The sequence below is a fragment of the Lepidochelys olivacea genome, assembly GCF_965140295.1.
Source record: "Lepidochelys olivacea isolate rLepOli2 genome assembly, chromosome: 1".
In the NCBI taxonomy this organism is placed as follows: Eukaryota; Metazoa; Chordata; order Testudines; family Cheloniidae; genus Lepidochelys; species Lepidochelys olivacea.
The window spans coordinates 233,140,068-233,163,307 of record NC_140411.1 but is presented as its reverse complement, the minus strand read 5'-3'; the positions used below and the strand labels follow the sequence as shown (position 1 = coordinate 233,163,307).

General features: G+C 43.3%; 1 protein-coding gene across 9 annotated transcripts in view; it reads right to left on the bottom strand.

Moving 5' to 3' along the window:
• Window positions 1-10,578: 10,578 nt before the first annotated feature.
• The window catches only part of LMNTD1 (lamin tail domain containing 1), a 297,086-nt gene continuing 284,424 nt past the window's right edge, over window positions 10,579-23,240 (bottom strand). For 7 of the 9 annotated variants that reach the window (XM_084641002.1, XM_084641008.1, XM_084641004.1 and 4 more), the window contains one exon: window positions 10,579-14,005. In XM_084641002.1, coding sequence (XP_084497128.1) covers window positions 13,865-14,005 — 141 coding nt within the window. In that variant the 3' untranslated portion in view covers window positions 10,579-13,864. Of the gene's footprint in view, window positions 14,006-18,404; window positions 18,544-20,510; window positions 21,116-23,240 lie in introns of those variants that run through there. The other 2 variants (XR_014713292.1, XM_084641006.1) reach the window with 2 other exon arrangements.

Sequence of the window (23,240 nt, the reverse complement as noted above, 5' to 3'; positions counted from 1 at the left end):
ACAGCCCCAACCAATAAATGTCCTGTCCCCACACCACAGCTCAAACCCATGCAGGTCAACATGAGCTGGAATGCCAAAGGGGAGAAGGCTTGATGCCAGGCAGGGGTCTCTGTCTCTATTATGGATAACCTGAGCATTTTGCTTTGTCCTGCCTGTGGAAGGCCCAACCCACACCTCGATTGGGCAATGCTCTGGCCATGAGAGAAGGGTCTGGGATGGGTGGATTTTCCTCCCTTCATTTTGACATGCAGAGCCTGCACCTCTCCACAGGGCCTCTCGTGGAGTCCAACCAGTGGCCCTTCTCCATGTTCTGCTTTATCTGCACGCCCTGCCATGCAGAAAGTCAGTCTAGAAGTGCTGGTCAATTCTGGCACCTCTAGTAACTTTATGGACTTGAAGTTCGCCCGAGCACATGGGATCCCAACACAGCACAAGGCCATTCCTGATCTTGTGGACTCCACTGACGGGTCCCTCCTCTCATCAGGCCCAGTCATATGAGAGACAGCACCCTTGGAAGTCCAACCATCAGAGCCATTGCAAAACCCTGCAGTTAGGCCTGGTTTGCTCCCCACCTTTCCTGGTCATTCTTGGCATCTCCTGGCTTGCTACACATGATCTGCATGTTCACTGGGAGTGGGCAAAATCTGGTTTTTCTCATCATTTTGCTGTCAGTCTTGTCTCCCCAAACCCAGTTCCGTGCCAGAGGCCATCATTAATTTAAACCTGAGGAACCCCAGCATGCGGGGAATTCTGGAATAGTGGGGATCATGTCAGGCAAACCTCTGTCAGCACCTCAGTTTCCCCAGTAGCCCAAGCTGTACTGATGAAGTAAAGGGGTCTGGCAGAGGTGGTCAATAAGAAGAAGGATGATACATTGCTGCCACACCACTGCTACAATACCCCATTGACAACCAGCCAGGACCCAAGGTTCCTTTTGGACATATCTAATCCCTACCAGAGCTTGAGCTGCAGGCACCCCAAGAATACTTCTGAGAGAATCTGGAAATGTTCATCTGCCCATCCATGTCTCTGGCAAGCTCTCCAATATTCTTTGTGACCCAAAAAAAAAAAAAAAAAAAAAACCAGCTTCCTGCACCCCTGCATAGACTATCCAGCATCAAATAAGGTAAACATCCAGAGTCAATACCCTCTGCCACTCAACACTGAGCTCTTTGAGAGACTTCACTCTGCTAAGATCTTTATCAAGCTGGACCTCCATGGTGCTTATAATGTGGTCCACATTGAGGAATGGGATGAGTGGAAGACTTCCATACCTGACAGGACACTCTGAGTATTTGGTAATGCTCTTCAGATTGTATAATGCCCCTCTTATGTTGCAACATTTCATCAGTGATACTTTTAGAGACATGTTGGATCAGTTCATCATGCTCTACCTTGACAATATCCTCATCTTCTCTGAGAACCCTCCACAACCAACATGCATGCCGTGTCTTGGAAAGGCTCCTAGAATCACCTTTATGCCTAGTTGGAGAAGTGTAAATTTGACCAGAGCACAATTGAGTTCCTGAGGTACATTGTTTTCCCTGAAGGGCTGACAGTGGAGCCAAATAAGTTACCTGCCATCTCCAAGTGGGCACTCCTGAGGGATGGGTGACGAGTACAACGATTCCTTGGTTTTGCCAACTTTTACTAGCATTTTATCAAGGGGTTTTCCCACCCTGTAGCCCCTACGATGGTGCTCCTCTGGGAGTCCGGTTTGTCTGGTCTCCTGAGACTCAAGCCACCTTTGACCAGCTAAAGAGAGCTTTCACCACAGCTCCCATCCTCATCTAGCCAGCCCTCTTCTCTCTCCATCTGGCCTGATACTGACTGCAAGTATTACAGGGTGGGGCTAGGTGGGCCCAAAGGCTCTCTTTAACCCCTTCTGTGCTGGTGGATGATTTCTCTGCTTCACCACAAAGGGTTCAAGAAAAAAACCCACCTGAACTGAATTTTCTTAAATTTCCTTCTACCCAAAATGAACTTTTGTGCTGAGCCCAAGCAAGCAAAACTCAACCCAAAACAAAATGTGAGTCAGAAAGTTAGAACCACCAAAAATGTGAGATTAAAATTGGTAGTGTAACCCAACTGGAACTATAGATTTTGTTACTAGTGGGAAATAAAAAATAGATAGGGCCAAATTCTGGTACTCCTGCTTATACTAAGTAGTACCTTGCTCTGCAAATCGCCCCACTGATTTCAATTGTCCCATGTGATTCACCGAGTAAGAGATTATCCAACATGCATAAGAGTGGCAGAATCTGGGCCATGGAATTACCTTGTTCACCACTGGACTGGGGGGCATGGATCTGCGTTCATGTTGCGCTCTCCGTCAGTACCTGGCCTGGGCAAGCTAATGATCCAGCCACTGGGCCAAATTTGGTGATGAATCCTGGTCACGTGCCACCTGACGAACATTGCGCACACGCTGAGAAGACCACTGTAATCATAGATTCACAGATTTAAAGGCTGGAAGGGACTATGACATAACTCAGAATAGAGAATTTCCCTTAGTACTTCCTGCATCAAGCCCAATAGCTAGAGGATCTCTTTTTTAGAAAGCTACCAAGAAAATAAAATGCAGCTACTCAAGAGTGCACAGAAACACTCTTATAGCCATAGGAGGAGTTTAAGTAATAGAAGGGTAATGGACCGACTTGGAATTTTTCCATAATACTCCTGCACTTGGGGGAATTTTTCATAGATTTTTGAGGCCAGAAGGGACCATTAGATTATGTAGTCTGACCTGCTGTCTAGCACAGACCATAGACTTTCAGCCACTTACTCTTGTACTGAGCCCAATAACTTGTGTTTGACTAACGCGTATCTTCCAGAAGGGCATCCAGGCTTGATCTGATGACATGAAAAGATGGAGAACCCACCACGTCCCTTGGTAGGTTGTTCCAATGATTAATTACCCTCACTGTTAAAAATTATAATGTAATCAGGAACTTGTTTGCCCAAGATGTTGCCTTATCCACTAGACAAACTTTAATGGACTGTTCCTATCCAATGTACTGTAAAGCAGCAAAGTTCCTTCACAAAGAATAGTCTTTAAGTATAAATTGGATCGTGAGAGACATAATTCATATAAGACCTTAATTTTGCCAGGGAGTCTGATTAGTTCAAGATACAGATGGAATCTAAAAGTATAAGACCAAAGAGTGCATGTTATCATTTGTTCTAAAAACTCTTATGTGAAAACCCACGCAATGTGTGCTGATGGCTTATGTTTTACAGCAGAGTTTTTAGTTACCCTTTGGAAGCTATGACCGAGAAATGCCCCCATAAGATATCACAGATGGTTCTTTCCATGGACTGTTTGGCAGACATGCAGGAAAATTACACTGGAAAGTTGGCTCTCAGCGGGGCTTTGTACTAAGGCGTTAATGTATGGGTGGTAATGCTTCATAATGACATGATTTAAAAAAAATTATTTGTCAAATTATAAACCCAGTCGCAAGCTGGAAGCGTGAAATTTCACATCTTTATGAAAATGAAAGAGATGAACTAACAGATGTCACTGAAACTGGAGTGCGGCATCACACATTTAAATATAGCTCTTCTGACACATCCTTACTTGGCCACAAGAGTGCACTGTTGCCAGTGAAATGACGTAAAGCAAATTAACTAGCAATAACAACGAGGAGTCCTTGTTGCAGCTTAGAGACTAACAAATTTATTTGGGCATAAGCTTTCGTGGGCTAAAACCCACTTCATCATGATTCTCACTGAGGGGTGGGCAGGGAAACTGAGGAGAGAGCAGGGAAAGGGGCTAGTACAACCCCCGCCCCAGGTTCCAGTCTCCATCCCAGGGCCCAATCCCACAAGTGCCCCAAAGATTCTCGCTGCCTGCCTCCACTTGTAGGGCATCAATAGGTCCATAGCCTCTGGGAAGGAGAAGATCCTGTGATCCTTGAAACACATGCAGCTGGTGGAGAAAAAAAAAGGGACAGTGGTATTTAAAAAGACACATTTTATAGAATAATGGGTACACTCTTTCACGGTAAACCTTGCTGTTAACATTACATACATAGCACATGTGCTTTCGTTCCAAGGTCGCATTTTGCCTCCCCCCACCGCGTGGCTAGCCCCTCCCCGTGGCTAACAGCAGGGAACATTTCTGTTCAGGCACAGGCGAACAGCCCAGCAGGAACGGACACCTCTGAATGTCCCCTTAAGAAAAGCACCCTATTTCAACCAGGTGACCATGAATGAGATCACTCTCCTGAGGATAACACAGAGAGATAAAGAACGGATGTTGTTTGAATGCCAGCAAACATACACTGCAATGCTTTGTTCTACAGTGATTCCTGAGTACATGCTACTGGCCTGGAGTGGTAAAGTGTCCTACCATGGTGGACGGAATAAGGCTGCCTTCCCCAGAAACCTTTTGCAAAGGCTTTGGGAGTACATCCAGGAGAGCCGCGAATGCCAGGGCAAATTAATCATTAAACATGCTTACTTTTAAACCATGTATACTATTTTAAAAGGTACACTCACCAGAGGTCCCTTCTCCGCCTGGCGGGTCGAGGAGGCAGCCTTGGGTGGGTTCGGGGGGGTACTGGCTCCAGGTCCAGGGTGAGAAACAGTTCCTGGCTGTCGGGAAAAGTGGTTTCTCCGCTGGCTTGCTGTGAGCTATCTACAACTTCATCATCATCATCATCATCATCTTCCTTGTCCCCAAAACCTGCTTCTGTGTTGCCTCCATCTCCTTTGAAGGAGTCAAACAACATGGTTGGGGTAGTGGTGGCTGAACCCCCTAAAATGGCATGCAGCTCATCATAGAAGCAGCATGTTTGGGGCTCTGACCCGGAGCAGCCGTTTGCCTCTCTGGTTTTCTGGTAGGCTTGCCTCAGCTCCTTAAGTTTCATGCAGCACTGCTTCGGATCCCTGTTATGGCCTCTGTCCTTCATGCCCTGGGAGATTTTGACAAATGTTTTGGTATTTCGAAAACTGGAACGGAGTTCTGATAGCATGGATTCCTCTCCCCATATAGCGATCAGATCCCGTACCTCCCATTCGGTCCATGCTGGAGCTCTTTTGCGATTTTGGGACTCCATCATGGTCACCTCTGCTGATGAGCTCTGCACTCACCTGCAGCTTGCCACGCTGGCCAAACTTTTGAAATTCAAAAGTTCGCGGGCCTTTTCCTGTCTACCTGGCCAGTGCATCTGAGTTGAGAGTGCTGTGCAGAGCGGTCACAATAGAGCACTCTGGGATAGCTCCCAGAGGCCAATACCGTCTAATTGCGTCCACAGTACACCAAATTTGACCCGGCAAGGCCGATTTCAGCGTTAATCCCCTTGTCGGGATGGAGTAAGGAAATCGATTTTAAGAGCCCTTTAAGTTGAAAAAAAGGGCTTCGTTGTATGGATGGGTGCAGGGTTAAATCGACTTAACGCTGCTAAATTCGACCTCAATTCCTAGTGTAGACCAGGGCTCAGTCAGGCTCACAGGCATATTCTTCTTCCCCTCATCTGCCATGGGGTGAGGGAGCTGCTGATGGGATGGGGACAGTCTCTTTTCTTTAACCCTTTCAGGCACAGAGGGAAGCTGGCTTTCTTCCCCTTGTTCCTCCATGTGGCAATGGGAACTGGTGAGAGCCGTGCAACTGCCTACACTATTGAAAAGCCTGGATGACACCATCCTCTTGGCTGACACCAGCCCCTGCCTGCACGTACTATCTCAGCCATGAGAGAGGGGAAAAAAAGACTTGAAACAGCTTTTAATCAAGACGGGTCCCAAATTTAAAGTGAACCAAAACAATGAGCTCAAGAATTATCTTCTTTGGGGGCCTGCCTGGACAGGCTCCATCTGTTTAGAGCTCTTCTATTTTATTTAATGTCACATTAATGTCGCATCTGCCAGGATTGGGGTATCCACAGCCAAAAGTCTTGAGATTTTGGAGGTGGTACGGAGGCTGGAGAAATCCCCTCAAAGCCAAAGATTGAGGCAATATTTTGTATGCCTCCAAGTGGTGCAACAAACACAGGTACGGCTCAGGGCAAAGGCAGATTTAAGCCAGAGCACACAGCTAGGGGGATTCTGGACTGATCAGGGAACAAAACAGCTGAGTGTAAATCATGATATTGTTGTATGCAATATTGTTGTAGCCAGGTCAGTCCCAGACTATCAGAGAGATGAGGTGGGTGAGGTAATAGCTTTTAGTGAACCAAATTCTGTTCTTGAGAGAGCCCAGCTTTTGAGCTACACAGAGCTCTTCTCAGGTCTGGGACTGAAGGAGAGCTTTGTGTAGCTCAAAAGCATGGGTCTCTCATGAACAGAAATTGGGCCACTAAAAGATATTACCTCACTCACCTTATCTCTCGTGTAAATAGGGTTGCCAACTTTCTAATGGCACAAAACCAAACACCCCTGCCCTGCCCCAAGGCCCTGTCCCTGCCCTTTCTCTGAGACTCCGCCCCCACTCACTCCACACCCCCCGTCGCTCGCTCTCCCCCACCCTCACTCACTTTCACCGAGCTGGGGCAGAGGGTTGGGGTGCAGGAGGGGCATGAGGGCTCCAGCTGGGGGCACAGGGCCTGGGATGGGGCTGGGGATGAGGGGTTTGGGGTGTAGAAGAGGGCTCCGGGCTGGAGTAGGGATGTGGGAGGGGGTGAGGGCTCTGGGCTGGGGGTGCGGGCTCCAGGTGAAGCCAGAAATGAGGGGTTCAGAGTGCAGGAGAGGGCTCCAGGCTGGGACAGGAGGTTGGGATGGGGGGTTGAGGACTTCGGCTGGGGGTGCAGGCTCTGGGATGGGACCAGGAATAAGGGGTTTGGAGTGCAGGAGGGGACTCCAGGCTGGGGCCAAGGGGTTCAGGCTCTGGGGTGGGGCTGGGGATGAGGGGTTTGGGGTAAAGGAGGGGGCTCCGGGATGGGGCAGAGGGTTGGGCTGTGGGGTGATGGTGCGGGCTCTGGAAGGGATTTTTGGGTGCGGGAGGGGACTCTGGGATGGGGCAGGGGGTTGGGGGTTCGGGAGGGGGTTTGGGCTGCGAGGTTCCAGCAGCGCTTACCGCGGCTCCCAGGAAGTGGCTGCCAGGTCCCTGCAGCCCTAAGGCAGCTAGGGAGGCTCCGTTTGCTGCCCTCATGCCAATGGGAGCTGCAGAGCCGGCACTAGGGGTGGGGGCAAAGCGCAGAGCCAGAGCCACATGCGCCTAGGAGCCAGAAGGACATGGCGGCCGCTTCCAGGAGCCACGTGGAGCTAGGGCAGGCAGGGAGCCTGCCTTAGTCCCGGGCCCCTGTGGTGGTGCTGACCGGAGCCACCAGGGTCCTTTTTCGATTGGGTGTTCCGGTTGAAAACCGGAGCCTGGCAACCCTATATGTAAATTAGGCAGCCTCACAGCTGCTCTGGCCTATGCAGTGTCTATGCCAGGGAAATTCCACTGCAGGTAGGCAGTATTATGTCTCTCATACACTGTCATAACAGAGGGTGCAGGCTGCCACAGAGGGCACCAAGAGTCAGGCAAAATTGGGTGGGTACTCTTGGGAAGCATCTGGTCTTCAGCACATTCTTCAGTCCAGGAGAAGAAGCTGGGTATATCTGGACCCTCTCAATGCTCTTTGTGCCTCTCTGCATTACTCCATTCAGTACTCCCATTTACCCGCTCATTTCTGCCTCATGTTAGTAATGACTGGGATGGTGCCCCCGGTGGCTGTTTTGGGTGTTCGCATCACAGAGTGCCAGCAACCTTCAGGCAACTGGCAGCAGGAATCCACTAAAATCTACCCTTGTCTCCACTGGAACAACATTACATGTGTGCTTTAGTGTGGTAAGCTGCCAAAAAGCTCTCTCTGCCTTACCAAGAATTACCAGCTCAAGCCAAGCCTCAGGATGTCTTCAACTCTTTCAGGTAAGAAATTACATTCTGTTCAGGTTCTTATCCCGCACCCATCCCCATGGTATCTTGGCACTTTCCAGGGATGTATGGTGTGACATGACTAGCATTGTATAATATATACAAGTAACATTATTATTACTGTTATTTTGAAATCATTGATTTAAAAAAATAGCCAAGGTGGGCCAATGAGTTCAGCTTTAAAAAATGACAAGAATATTACATGTATATAGCACCTGTTGTCCACAAGGATACCAAAGTGCCTTACAGACTTGATACACTAATCTACCAGAATATAGGCTCACAACTCTTTGGAGCAGGAGGTGCTGAATACTATGGCCAAAGGAAACTACAAAGGGAATTTTCAGAAGGCAAAATATAATTACCCATGTAGGCCGATTTTAATAAAAAGAAAAGGCAATCGTGCCTCCTTTTAGCAAAACTTTGGATAAAATGGAAGGAATCTTTTTATTTTTAACAGTAAATAGACCAGATCTTTAGCTGCTGTAAACTGGTGTAGCTCTGCACTGAAATCAACAGAGCTATCCTGATTTGCTGCTGCTGTTGCGGATCTGTCCTTTCAGACTCATTCCTGGAAACACTCTACTCTAATCTGGCTGGATAGAACATCCTGATGTTTCATCAATTTGCAAGAAAACTGCTGCCAGGACAGACACACATTCTGGCAGCGTTGATGAAAAAGAAAATTACTCTAAATCTCATTAACATACTTCATGTTATCCAAGTTGATTTGAAAAGCGTTTCCTAGGCTCCTCCGCTCAAAGAAACATTTTTTTCCTAGGAAGCGTCATTACTGCTTGCACTGTATTTGCAGACCAATTTTCTTTCAGAATAAAAAAGCAAACTGCAGTATGGATTACTGTAGGGATGATAGAAATTAGAGATGGAAACGACCCCTGAGGTCATTCTTGCCATTCCCTTCCAGTGCATGACTGTTCCCTACACTCAGTGCTTTGTCCTCTCTGGTTTGAAATGACTCATTGATAAGGTTTCCACCACTTCCTTTGGGAGATTATTCCACAGCCTACTCAACTTCAATGTTAGGATGTTTTTCTTGATATTCAGCCTAAATGTTTCTCTGTTCTGTTTCCTCCCTTTACCCTTAGTTACGGCTGGACCCACCCTAAACAATTTCTTTCCCTCCTTGGGTCCATATCATGTTTGTGCATATCAGGAAAAAATGTGGACAGGTTGCATTCTAGCTAGCAGAAATTAGGGTAAAGGTTCTGCCATGACGCTGTCATCAGGAGCACTGTGGGGGAGGAAGTAACGTCACACTGGTCGCTCATGTGTTTTGTGCACTCTGGGTTCAATCTACCACTCACTGTAATTAATCAGAGTTTATCCAGTAACTTCAAGGGGTACTGGATCAGGCTTTCTGTTAGAGAAGTGGGCCTTACAGAAAGGTGTAGCCAAGGCCAATTCCCTCCCACCATGCACTATCCTCCATAAACAGCATAAAACAAGCAAAGAGACAGCAGTGGAAAGGTGCCTAAGGCTCAACAAACCTGGTCAGCCTCCTCCTGGCCCTGGCTAAAGTGGCCATCTATAAAACCAGGGTGAGGAGGTTGGCCGATGGAGTCTCCTGTGACTGTGGGGCCTATTTCCGATCCTCCGTCCATTCACGTATCCGGGCAGAGTTCCTCTGGGCAGCGTCCACTGACTCCCTTGACGCCTTCGAGGAGCAGTGGGCGCTGTCCGGGGTTCTCTGCTCGGTGTCCCTGTCCAGTTCCCGTTTGACCCTTTGACCGCACTCCTGTCCCTGTTGTTCATTAGTTGTCCCCCATAATTATTTGGTTTTCCAGGTCCTGTGGACCCCCTCTTAGGCTGGGGGGGATCCTTTAGTACTTCCTGGATCCCAATAAGGCTCAATAATGAGCTAGTTTCCCCCACTCTGCACTTGAGAATGTCTTAGGACATGTCTACACTTACCTCCGTAGCGATCGATCCAAAGGGGGTTGTTTTATCGTGTCTAGTGAAGACGAGATAAATCGAGCCCCAGTGCTTTCCTGTCGACTCTGGTACTCCAAGGGGGCAAGAAGCACAGGTAGAGTCGACAGGGGAGCGTCAGCAGTCGACCTACCGCAGTGAAGACACCACGGTGAATAGATCTAAGTACATCATTTCAGCTACGTTATTCACCCCCAGTGTAGACCAGGCCTTACTGTAGCACCTACAAGCTCTAGCCATGGACCAGGAGGCACTGCACTAGGTGCTACACAAACATAGAGGAAAAAGATGGTCCCTGCCCCAAAGAGCTTACAGTCTAAGTAGCCAACAGAGGCGCTGTCCTAGAGTCGCTGCTGGAGCTGAACGAAACTCAGCAATTGCAAACTGTACTTCACTGTGTTATTAGCTATGCTTTGCATGAGAAATGAACATGGTTGTAAAATGGTACCAGAGGCCACCTTGTAGGGATTAACTGGGTCTGTCCTGTCACTCTCTTCTTGACTCTCCTTTCCTTTCCCTTGCAGTAGCCTGTACTCTCTGTAGTAAGAACAGCACCAGGTAGTAAGTGTTTCCAGGTTCTGGCGCTTTGCAAGTAAGCAGATGTATTTTATTATAAAAAGTAGGAAGTTTTATGAGAAAAGACAAAATAAATCCCTCTAGATGAAATAATATATATTTTTAGAAATCATTTTCCAAGGCATTATTTATACATTGTAATAATAATTACTGAACAATAAAGATTTTAAAATTATGTTTATTGATTTCCATAAGACAGTAGTAATTTGACAGACCAAAAAAAGGCCAGACAAACCAGAGACTGTGAATACAGCATAATGAAAAGTACAGCGCAAGCAGATGTGACTTGAAGGCTGGGCACCAAACTTTTTCTTGATGTCTTTTGTGGAATTAACAAGGCATTCAAGTGGCTCACTCTGCACTACGGAAGTAGAGCAGGTTCTCTTTGATTAGCAGCTAAGCCAGTTTCCCAAAAATGGGTATCATATTTGAAAATGATTATGGGAAACCTGTCTCTAGGTCCTTTTTTCCAATTGCATTCATGCATCAATACCTCAGTGTACAGGGTCTGATCCTGAGAGGTGCTCAGCACCTGCAATTCCCACTGATTTCAACATCAGCTCAGCATTTCCCAGCATCTGGCAAGAGGGTTTACTATGGTAAGGACAAACTCAGTGTTTAATGTTTATAAAAGGTAATAATAAGAAATGTTAATTGGCATGAAATAGCTGTTTCCTGATAGGTTGTGAGCCATGAACCTATGAAGATCATTGGTTACATGGAACTGGGAATCCTGGGATAGGTGTGGCTCTCTGATAATGTTCGGATAGATTGTTCTCTCCCAAGGTAAAACCCATGGGATTGAGCTCAGGAGAAGAAATTTCCATGAGCATCAAGTCACAGAGATCCCTCTACATTGTTCTATCAGGAGAAAGGAACTCCACAGAATATATAATATACAGCCTGGGGACTGTGTTACCTTTTCAGGAATCTCCGTAAGGTCAGACAGGGGATGACTGGTGTCACCACAGTCATGAGCCACCAACTCCTCCCCTAGCCCGCACCAGCCCCTCCTCTCCCCTGCATGGATCCTGGTCCTACAAAGCATCTTCTGAGGGTCCCTGGGGATGGACAGTGCTATTGAACTGCTTGAGTCCCCCCCATCCTTGGAGATCTGTTTGGGTCCTGTCCCTGAATAGATAACAGAGGATGAGCTGGGCTTTAGAATTAATATAGAACTTTTTGACATTCAAAATACTTTACAAACAAATAATTAAGACACCCTACTCCCTGTGAGGTGGGTAAGTAGCATTATCCCCATTTTACAGATGGGGAAATAGAGGCAAAGAGGGATAAAATGACTTGCCCAAGGCCACACAGAAAAATAAGTCTCAGAATCCCTGTGAAGGTTCAAGTAGAAATCCAATGAATGCTTGAAAAATGGATAACTGGTTTCTTTAATTCTCTTTGGTTCTGAGGCCCAAGACTTCATTCTGCAATGGGCTACTTTTCTTCATCTGCCTTGTATAATGCCAACAGACCCAGGTAATTTGTGGGCAGGATTGAACCTGGGACCACTGAAGCTTAGTGCATGAACCTCTACTGAATAAGCTAAAAGCCACATGGCTAATAGCCAAGGCTGTAGCAGACTCATCAATCCATAGCTGGGCTAGCTGCCACTAGAGGGGAACAAAGTGCCACAGCAAGCAGGCATGGATTACACCCATGCAACTGCTCCTCCCAGACTCATCTGGGTATCCTCTCTGGGGCCTTCAAAGTAGGCCACCTTGTGAGACTCAGGGAGGTAAAATCTGAGGACCCAGATGCAAGTGGCTTAGAAAAATCTGACTTCAGAGGAAGAACGGGACCGGGAACTCATCACGTTATCCCAGACAATTTCAGCTGACTTTCCCCTCACCTCTGGGGGGTCCCAACTCACAGCTTGTGAACCTCTCTTCTTTGATTAAAAAATGAGGAGTACTTGTGGCACCTTAGAGACTAACACATTTATTTGGGCATAAACTTTCATGGGCTAAAACCCACTTCATCAGATGCATACAGTGGAAAATACAGTAGGAAGATATATATACACAGAAAACATGAAAAAATGGGTGTTGCCAGCTGTAACAAAACCAATTAATTAGGTGGGCTATTATCAGCAGGAGAAAAAAACCTTTTGTAGTGATAATCAGGATGGCCCATTTCAAGCAGTTGACAAGAAGGTGTGAGTAACAGTGTGTGGTGGGGGAATTAGCATGGGGAAATAGTTTTTACTCTGTGTAATGACCCATCCACTCCCAGTCTTTATTCAAGCCTAATTTAATGGTGTCCAGTTTGCACAGATTAACCATTACAATCTAAAGAGCCAGTAGGTCAGCATTGCTCCCCTGGGGATGCAGCCTCCAACTTCACAAACTCTTCCTTCATTTTCCACCATCTAGTAAACAGGAAACCAGACACTGCTCCTCTACGTCAGGCAATATCTTGCCACCAGGCTACTGAGAAAGGCTCTGGAAGGCTGTTTTTGGTGGGAGTTATTAATATATTCATAATTTGTGATTTTCTAATCCAGGCAGTGGGAAAATATCCCCAAATTTAGGTTAGATTTTAAAACAGTATACAAGAGATGGATGTCTGTGGAAGAAGTTTTGGGTAAGTTTCTCCCTGTTTTCACTGGAGATGGAAATGAAATGAAATTTGAATCCAAATATGCCAAATTTTGAGGACATTTGGATCTATATATGGATCCAAAATTTTAAAGCAGACTCCTATCCTTGTAATTGGCTGAATCAAAAGCCAGCATGTTAACATTCCCAAATCTGAAGCAAGTTAGGATCTGTCTTTTGCATCTAAAACTCATCTTTAGTTAACATGAATCCTGTCCTGGGAGTAGATTTGACCAATGGAATCTTCTTACCAGGGCAGTCACAGTCTATCCTGTTTTGCCTACCCTGTTTTGATTCCATTATAGTATGATCATTACCCACTGCTGGCCTCGAGGACACCTTTGTGGGCCAACTTTGCCTAACCATTTTCATATATCAGCTGCCTCCACTGGATTTGATAGCTGTGTAAAAGGGGGGAAATAAATCATCACAGTATAAGAAATATTACATTGCAGATACTTTTAAACATCTTTTTCCCCTGTGCAACCAAAATAGGTGGTTATTTTTTAAAGGTATTTGCTTTGGTAGTTAAATGTTTCCCCCCCTTTAAAACACTGAATGATTATATAAATAATATGTAAAACATTATATATAGTATACACTCTCTCTATAATGTTTTACATATTATATACACCCTATTATCAGTCATTCCAAATATATAATCAATAAAAATGTAATGATAATAGTCAGTGAAACAAACTTTCTGGTACATATCAGTCTACATGGAAACAACATTTAAATTCTATAGTGTCACTCAACAACCTCGTCTCCTCATTCCCTGAAGCAATGACCCACATATTACTATTTTTGCTGCAGAGCATTAAGGAGCTCCCCCACCCTCCTCGTACACACACTCCTATTCATAGATCCTGTGTTAAGTGTTAGAGAAAGTGGTGGGTGTAAAAGAAGTCAGGGTTGGTAGACTGAAGATGTAAGGTGAATTGACAAAGTACTTCTGTAGAGCAGAGCCAGTGGGTGCAGGAGAACCTACGTACATCACTCCACCTAAATTAGGCTGCAAAAGAAAAACAAGATTCCTGGTAAGTTTTAGAGGTAGAGTAAGTGCATGTAGTATTAAACCAATACTCTCTAAATTGCCCTTATTTAGTTAATTTAATTTTTCTTTCCCCTTAATGTTTGAAGGGCTCATGAATGGTGTAGGAGACTGAAGTCTTAGTTAGCCACAGAACGGATAGAGTAGCAATGCAAATATTCGCCATGGCAGTCAGCTGACCTGGAGAGATTATTCAACTGTCCATTCAGTTGCTGATCCTTCTGCTGAGAGTGCCGCAAGGGAGCCAGTTGGGAGGATTGTGTGAGTTCTGTGCACATTTGTTCACTAGGAACTGGACGAAGACCACCAACTCATTCACATTTTAGTCACTAGTGTTCTGAGAGAAATTCTGTGCAGCATCTTAGAAGTAATATTGGTAAATCTTAGTCTTTACCAATTCTTTGAGCCACCCAGTAACTCCCCTAGCTCCTTTCTTATAAAAGTGACACTAGACAATGGAATAAGTTGAAGGTCAATAGTTCAAAAGCCATTAGGCAAAATAATAATATATTATTAATATTAGTGGGTGACAAAAGTGACTAATAATTTTAGATATCTTAGAGAGACCTCATTTTCAGAAGGTGATGAGTGCCCATCTTTTGAAAATCAGACTCCTCTGAAGCGTCTCCAGATGAGTCCCCCAACACGGAGGCATCCAAAAAATCACTAGTCAATTTGAAAATTATTAATAAATATCGCAAAAACTAAAATGATCTGAACTGGGGAAAAACAATGGCATGTTTAAATGTACCAATATATTAAACTCTAACAAGATTATATATCAAATTAATGTATTGTTTTCCATACTGAAACTGGAAGGGGAACCGACATTTCTGCCAAAATTTTGTGCCAAGAGGCTGATATCATCATGACCTTGTAATCTATAACTGAACACCAGCTTCCAGTCAGTATACAAATATACCAATGACAAAGCCAAGGTGGCTAAGAAGCATTCTTTGATTGTTGCTTTAAATAATTATTTGGAAATTTAAAACCTAATTCTTGGACCCCTGAAAACAGGTGTGAAATCATTACAATGATGGTGCTAATGCTAGAGCACTCACTAGGCATAGGATATAGAGCCTTGATTCAAACCCTGTTGAGGTCAATAGGAGTTCTTATATAGGCTTTGTGCTCAGGCTCTGTGTTCATTATTAGCAATAATGTTTGCAGACTTATACTGTGCTTCTTATTAGAAAGATTCCAAAAACCCCATCAGAGGCATGTTCTGTCCTTGGCTGTGCACATGTGGCTCCAATAGATTTCCAGAGGACAGGTCTGCATACACAAGGCAGAATATGGCTTTAAGTGATTGCCAGTCCCTGAGAAGCACTGCTTCTAACCTAGTGTACATACAACACATTCAGACCAACTTCAGCTCTCCACTATTTACTTAAAATGCACACTGTAAGAAACACAGATTTTTCACATCTGAAAAAATCTTGGTCACATGTCACTTTTTTGTACATACAGAGATGGGAGCTGAGTCAAGGACAGCTGCATGATCGCCTGGGAAAAAACATCCTCTGGAGGAATAAGAAAGAAATTGTATTTTGAAAGGAGGTGACCTAGTGGTTAGAGAAGATGAGTAGGTGTCAGGTGGAATCCTGAGGGCTATAACTGGCTCTGCCATTGATTTGCTGTGTGACCTTGGGAAAGTAGCACAATTTCTCTGTGCCTCAGTTTAATAATATCTAATTCATAAGGGCGTTTGTGAGACTAATTGTTAATTAATCTTGTTCCAGTGGTTTGAGATCCTCATATGAAAGGGGCAAAGAATTATTATTATAATCTGATCCCCAGGTCTGGTTATGTTTATGATCAATTACCTACCGGGATTAAAAAAAACAGTAACCAACAAACCTAAAACAAAACCACCCATTGGCAGGTATCTTGACATGCAGCTAATCTTTCATGGTCCCTTTCAGATATAGAATATTTTTAGACACAAACACACCTATTACATAACATTATAGAGTGGAAAGTATTCTCTTTTGTGAAATGTGCATCTTTTTATGTTGGGCTGTGGAATCCAAGACTGAATTTAGAAACATTGGAATTCTAATAGCAAGGCGAACCATTTGTCCAGCTAGTCCAGTATCCCATAGATGAGAGTGGCCAGTACCACTCCAGATGCTTCAAAGAAGGGTACAAGAAACACTATAGTGGACAATTATGGAATAACATCCTCATAGGATAGCTCTTGGCCTCAAATGCGTATTGTAGAAATGCGTTCCTAAGATTAATTATGCATTGAGTGGAAGAGTTTCCTTTTATTTGTTTTTAATTTTAATTTTATTTAATGTCCCTTTGTTTCCTATATCAGGAGAAAGGGTAAATAGGAACACACAATTTACCTTCTCTATACCATAATTTATCTTGTCTCTCTCATGTTTCCTTTTATACATTTCTAAACCACAGTCCTAATCTTTTCAATTTAAAAGTTCTCATCTAATCATCTAAATTACCATCTCTGGACACATTTATTTCTGCAGTATTTTTTTTTTTAGATAAGATGACCAGGACTGAATACAGTATTCTAGCTGTGGTCATAACTTTGGTTTATCTACGAATGAAACCATAGCACTCTTGATTTAAAGAAAGTAACTAAGAAAGAAGTGTTTAACCAATAAACACCAGGAAAACACTGGAAATGGTTATTTGTATTTAACTATTTGTCTCATCTACATGGAGCAGTAGTGTAGATTGCGGGAGTGTGATTTCTGAAGTGCACTAACGCGTTACAAATTAATTGATCTGTGTAGACCTAGATGGTGTGCACTAACAGTTCCTTAGTGTGCTTTAACATAGTGCTGTTTGAAACAGTGTTATGCTTATGTGCACTAAGGAATATTACAAAGAGATTACTCATTACACTGTATTACAAATAGAAAGCCCCCAAACAACTAGTTTTTGGACATCTACATAAAACTCAAAATTGCTAAAAATAACCCATCCCAAATGAAATTAATAAACCTCCCAAAATAGAATTCCTATTATTTTCTATCCACTTCCTTATATGTCCTAACATGATTTACCTTTTCGACTGCTGCTGTGCATTAAGCAGAGATTTTCACTGAGCTGCCACAACAATGACTAAGTATTTTTCCTGACTGGTTACAATTAATTTAGAACTCAGCAATGGTTAAGGGCAGTTAACTTATTCCTTCCAAAGTTCATTATCTTGCATTTGACAACAGTAAATTTCATCTGCTATCATAATGTCTGTCTGCCTACATTTGTTAGATCCTTCTGAAATTCTTCAGTCTTCTCTAGTTTCATCTGGGCTAAATTATTGTGTTATCTGCAAAGGTAGTCACCTTATTGCTCTCCCTCTTTTCCATTTCATTAATAAACACCACGTTGTAGTACACAGATCCTTCAGGCACTCCACTGTTAATCTTTCACCACAGTAAAAATTTACTATTTAATCTGCATTTTGTTTTCTAACTCTTCATCAAATTTCTAACAGTACTTTACCTGTACTTTAATATATGTCTTACAATATGACCTAATAACAACTCAGAGGTATTGTATGGGAATACTTTTCAGTTAAATTCACAATGACATCACTTTTCATTTAAGCAAAAATTGACCCTGATGAGAGCCTCATGCCATTTAGATAAGATGCTTTTTAAATATTTCTAAGATTGGGTTGTACCAGACTCCATCCTTAAAATGACTGTGTCAAAGAGCACCATCAAAGCATCAGGCTGATGTTTCAAGATCATTATATTGTCACACAATACACTCAAAGAATAGTTCTGACATCTGCTGCAATTAGTAGATCACTCGTGCATACTTGGCTCCTTGCATCGGTGCTATATGTACTCCCTCGGAGTGCGTGTGGTGATGCATAGTGGAGTACACCCTGGGGAGGTAACCCAGTGTACAACCTGCCATCACCCACAACATTGCCAAAATGTCCCAAAAAGCAATGTATAGGTGGCAGAAAAGAGCTGTGCAGGGGTGACTGGGAGCAAGGGGTCAAGTTCCCGTCGTGCACCCTTTTCCATTCCATAGTTTTCACACCTTTTTTAAAATCCCACAATCCCATGTGGCGCTGTTCATCCTCTCTGACAGAAACATGGAGCCTTCGCAGCTCTGCACTATTACCTCAACCGTGGCTTCAATGCTGTGCAGTGAGGTGTTGTTACTGCATCGCTGTAATGGTGTGTTTACAGCAGCGAGAGACAAATTTGAGTGTAGACACACGCACAACTAGGTTGACACAAGGTGACTTACATTGACCTAACTTCACAGTGTAGACCAGGTTTCAGTACTCCTAGCTCTAATGACCTCACTAAGGCCACTTGGCAGTGGGATAAGAGTAGGCTATAATCACAATGATATGGCTCACCTCCAAATTAAGATGTCAGGAAAAAGCCATTAGGGTAATTCTTGTAAAACTTGGGGTAACAGACATCAGCTTGATTGATGGATCTGACGCTGTAGAATAATTATCTCACTCTCCTGCCCAGTGGAGGAATCTACATGGACTACAAAAAGAACACAAAGGGACTTTCCACAGGAGTAATTGCTCAGAGCAAATTGGCAGCTTTAAAAGGGAATCAGGTGGATTGCCTTTCTTCATTTTAGATTAAGGTTAAGAATGGAGTAGTCACCCTTTTATTAAATCTCTACGTGATAATGAACTGAAGGTAATGTATTCACAAAGATGATAACATCTTACATTACAGTTATGTAGACGCTTTTCATCGCAAAGGACCCCAAAGTACTTTACAAGCTATGGCTCAATCCTACAAAGTGTGGAGAACCTCCTGAGTGGAGAAAAGGGCCTGGAATTCCCATGGGAATTGTGGTACCCCCACCCTCCACACCACCCAGGAGGTGGTCAGCACTTTGCAGGATCAGTCCTTTATAAATGCAACACCTTGTATGAGATAGTAAGAACAGAAGACTAGGTTCCAGATCCTCAGCTCGTGTAAATAAATTGCAGCCATTTACATCAGCTGAGAATTTGGTCCTAGGAGTCAGATTGCTGGATTTTATTCTCAGCTCTGCCACATGATCACTGGGCAATTCATTTAAACTCTCTGTGCCTCAGTTTCTCCATTTGTAAAATGGGGATTGTCACAAGGTGGCACTGCCCCCTTATGAAGGAAGAGGCCAGTGCATCTGTGACTGGTCCGCTGACTCCCAGTTGGGCTATATTGGAAGGAACATGGACAAATCAGGAAAGTGATTGAGAGAACAAACATGGGGCTTTCGCTGCACCCTAGAAAAGAGATACTGGCTACAAGTCAGGATGCCTGGGTCGTGGGAGAAGGAGACTCTGGAACAAGAGAAAGACCCAGGGGAGTGCCCCTGCGGCAACTATCCTGGGCAAAGGGCAGGAAGCTGGGAAAGAATCCAAGAGGGACATGAGATTTTATTAAGCCCAGGGTGGGTGGACATTGCTATTCCATTGTTTCAAGGAAGACTAGAGCCTGAAGAAAGTCAAGAGTGAAAAAGGTGACAGAGCATGAGGTGGTTTGAGTTACAGTATGGCACTTGAGTTTAAATCCTTGAGCCAGGTAATAATGAATTATCCCATAACGAGGGATCCTCTGCCCAGGATAGTGTTTGAGGAGTATTTGCAGTGACCTGGAGAAGGGGGGAAACTGAGACTGGGCACCTGCAGGCACCTTCCTGCCCGGAGGAGGCACTGGCAAGGGGCCTGACAAGTAACAGGGTTATTAATACTTCACAGAGTGATGTTAGGCTACAAACGTTCAATTCTTTTGTAATGCATAAATGTGTTAGTTTGCTTTTGTTTTGTCTTTAAGGATGACATTTTTAATCTCATCTGTTATCAATTACACTATACTCTTTTTACAACTCCTGTTGTATGCTAAACCTTGAGTGTAATGGAGAAGCTGCAAAGGAATGTAATTAAATTAGGAATCTTCTAACAGGCTGAGAATACATTGTAATTAGGTCCAAGCTGTGAAGTTCAGGAGCCTGCTACTGCTTCCATTGACTGAAGATGAAATGTCAATTCCACATCTGAATTTTCTCCAGTGTTCTGAGTTACAGAGTGAGCATCTGCAAAGTTTGGATCTGGAGCTGATCTTCTTTGATTTCGTGAGTGTTCTTACCTGGGGCTTTGGTTCAGGCTAGGGCTGTCAAGCAATTAAAAAAATTAATCACAATTAATCACACTGTTAAACAATAATAGAATACCATTTATTTTTGGATGTTTTCTACATTTTCAAATATATTGATTTCAATTACAACACAGAATACGAAGTGTACAGTGCTCACTTTATATTTATTTTTGATTTATAAAAACCCCCAAAAGAAATAGTATTTTTCAATTCACCTAATAAAAGTACTGTAATGCAATCTCTTTATCATGAAAGTTGAATTTACAAATGTAGAATTATGTACAAAAATAACTGCATTCAAAAATAAAACAATGTAAACTTTTAGAGCTTGCAAGTCCACTCAGTCCTACTTCTTGTTCAGCCAATCACTCAGACAAACAAGTTTGTTTACATTTGCAGGAGATAATACTACCCGCTTCTTGTTTACAATGTCACATGAAAGTGAGAACAGGTGTTGGCATGGCAGTGTTGTAGCCGGCATTGCAAGATATTTACGTGCCAGATGTGCTAAAGATTCATAAAAAGAAAAGGAGTACTTGTGGCACCTTAGAGACTAACAAAGATTCATGTGTCCCCTCATGATTCAACCACCATTCCAAGGGACATGCATCCATGCTGGTGACGGGTTCTGCTCGATAACAATCCAAAGCAGCGTGGACCGACGCATGTTCATTTTCATTATCTGAGTCAGATGCCACCAGCAGAAGACTGATTTTCTTTTTTGGTGGTTTGGGTTCTGTAGTTTCCGCATTGGAGTGTTGTTCTTTTAAGACTTCTGAAAGCATGCTCTGCACCTCGTCCCTCTCAGATTTTGAAAGGCACTTCAGATTCTTAAACCTTGGGTCGAGTGCTGTAGCTATCTTTAGAAATCTCACATTGGCACCCTCTTTGCATTTTGTCAGATCTTCAGTGAAAATGTTCTTAAAATGAACAACATGTGCTGGGCCATCATCCGAGACTTCTAGAACATGAAATATATGGCAGAATGCAGGTAAAACAGAGCAGGGGACATAGAATCATAGAATCATAGAATCATAGAATATCAGGGTTGGAAGGGACCCCAGAAGGTCATCTAGTCCAACCCCCTGCTCAAAGCAGGACCAATTCCCAGTTAAATCATCCCAGCCAGGGCTTTGTCAAGCCTGACCTTAAAAACCTCTAAGGAAGGAGATTCTACCACCTCCCTAGGTAACGCATTCCAGTGTTTCACCACCCTCTTAGTGAAAAAGTTTTTCCTAATATCCAATCTAAACCTCCCCCACTGCAACTTGAGACCATTACTCCTCGTTCTGTCATCTGCTACCATTGAGAACAGTCTAGATCCATCCTCTTTGGAACCCCCTTTCAGGTAGTTGAAAGCAGCTATCAAATCCCCCCTCATTCTTCTCTTCTGCAGGCTAAACAATCCCAGCTCCCTCAGCCTCTCCTCATAACTCATGTGTTCCAGTCCCCTAATCATTTTTGTTGCCCTTCGCTGGACTCTCTCCAATTTATCCACATCCTTCTTGAAGTGTGGGGCCCAAAACTGGACACAGTACTCCAGATGAGGCCTCACCAATGTCGAATAGAGGGGAACGATCACGTCCCTCGATCTGCTCGCTATGCCCCTACTTATACAAATACAACTTATACAAAGACATACAGTTCTCCCCCAAGGAGTTCAGTCACAAATTTAATTAACGCATTATTTTTTTAAGGAGTGTCATCACCATGGAAGCATGTCCTCTGGAATGGTGGCCGAAGCATGAAGGGGCATATGAACATTTAGCATATATGACACCTAAATACTTTGCAATGCCAGCTACAAAAGTTCCATTCTCACTTTCAGGTGACATTGTAAATAGGAAGAGGGCAGCATTATCTCCTGTAAATGTAAACAAACTTGTTTGTCTTAGCAATAGGCTGAACAAGAAGTAGAACTGAGTGGACTTGTAGGCTCTGAAGTTTTACATTGTTTTGTTTTTGAGTGCAGCTATGTAACAAAAAAAATCTACATTTGTAAGTTACACTTTCACGACAAAGAGATTGCACTTCAGTACTTGTATCAGTTGAATTGAAAAATACGGTTTCTTTTGTTTATAATTTTTACAGTGAAAAATATTTGTAAGAAAAATAATAATGTAAAGTGAGCACTGTACACTTTGTATTCTGGGTTGTAATTGAGATAAATATATTTGAAAATGTAGAAAAACATCCAAAATATTTAATACATTTCAATTGGTATTCCATTGTTTAACAATGCAATTAAAACTGTGATTAATCACAATTAATTTTTTATTACGATTAATTTTTTTGAGTTAATCGTGTGAGTTAACTGTGATTAGTTGACAACCCTAATTCAGGCTCATTTTAGGGATCTTGATTTCTTATAAAGCAGCCTTGAGGTGGCATAGACTTTTAAAAATATAGCTTTGATTTTATTTTTATTAGAGCTGGTGAAAAATTTTCCATCTGTACTGTTTTTCATTGGAAAATTGGATTTTCAACTAATTTTTTTTTCCATGAAAAGTGTTAACTTCCTGTGGAAAATTTCAATATTTCATCAAAAAAACCCCAAACATTAAAATATTTTTTATTGAAAATGACACCCCAGTGCATCATGGAAATTCTAGTTGATGCACCTTATGCTTCTGTATGGCTCTCTGGCCGGACTACATCTCCCAGGATGCATATTATCCAGGGACTCTTAGGAAGCAAAACAATTTTAAATACATCAGAAGCAGGAATCCTGCCAAACAACCAGTGAGGCCCACTGGACGATCAATGATGTCAAGGCCGTTGCAGAGAAGCTACATACATTCTTTGCATTGATCTTCACTGTAGAGGATGTGAGGGAGATTCCCACATCTCTCAGCCATTCTTTTTAGGTGTTACGACTCAAAAAAAGCGATCTAAGAGTCATTGAGAAGTCAAGGCTTCTCAAAACGTCCACTCAATGTGCAGCGGCAGTCAAAAAAGCTAACAAAATGTTGGGAACCATTAGGAAAGGGATAGAGAAAAAGACAGAAAATAGTATAATGCCGTTATATAAATCTCTGGTATGCCCACACCTTGAATACTGCGTGCAGTTCTGGTTGCCCCATCTC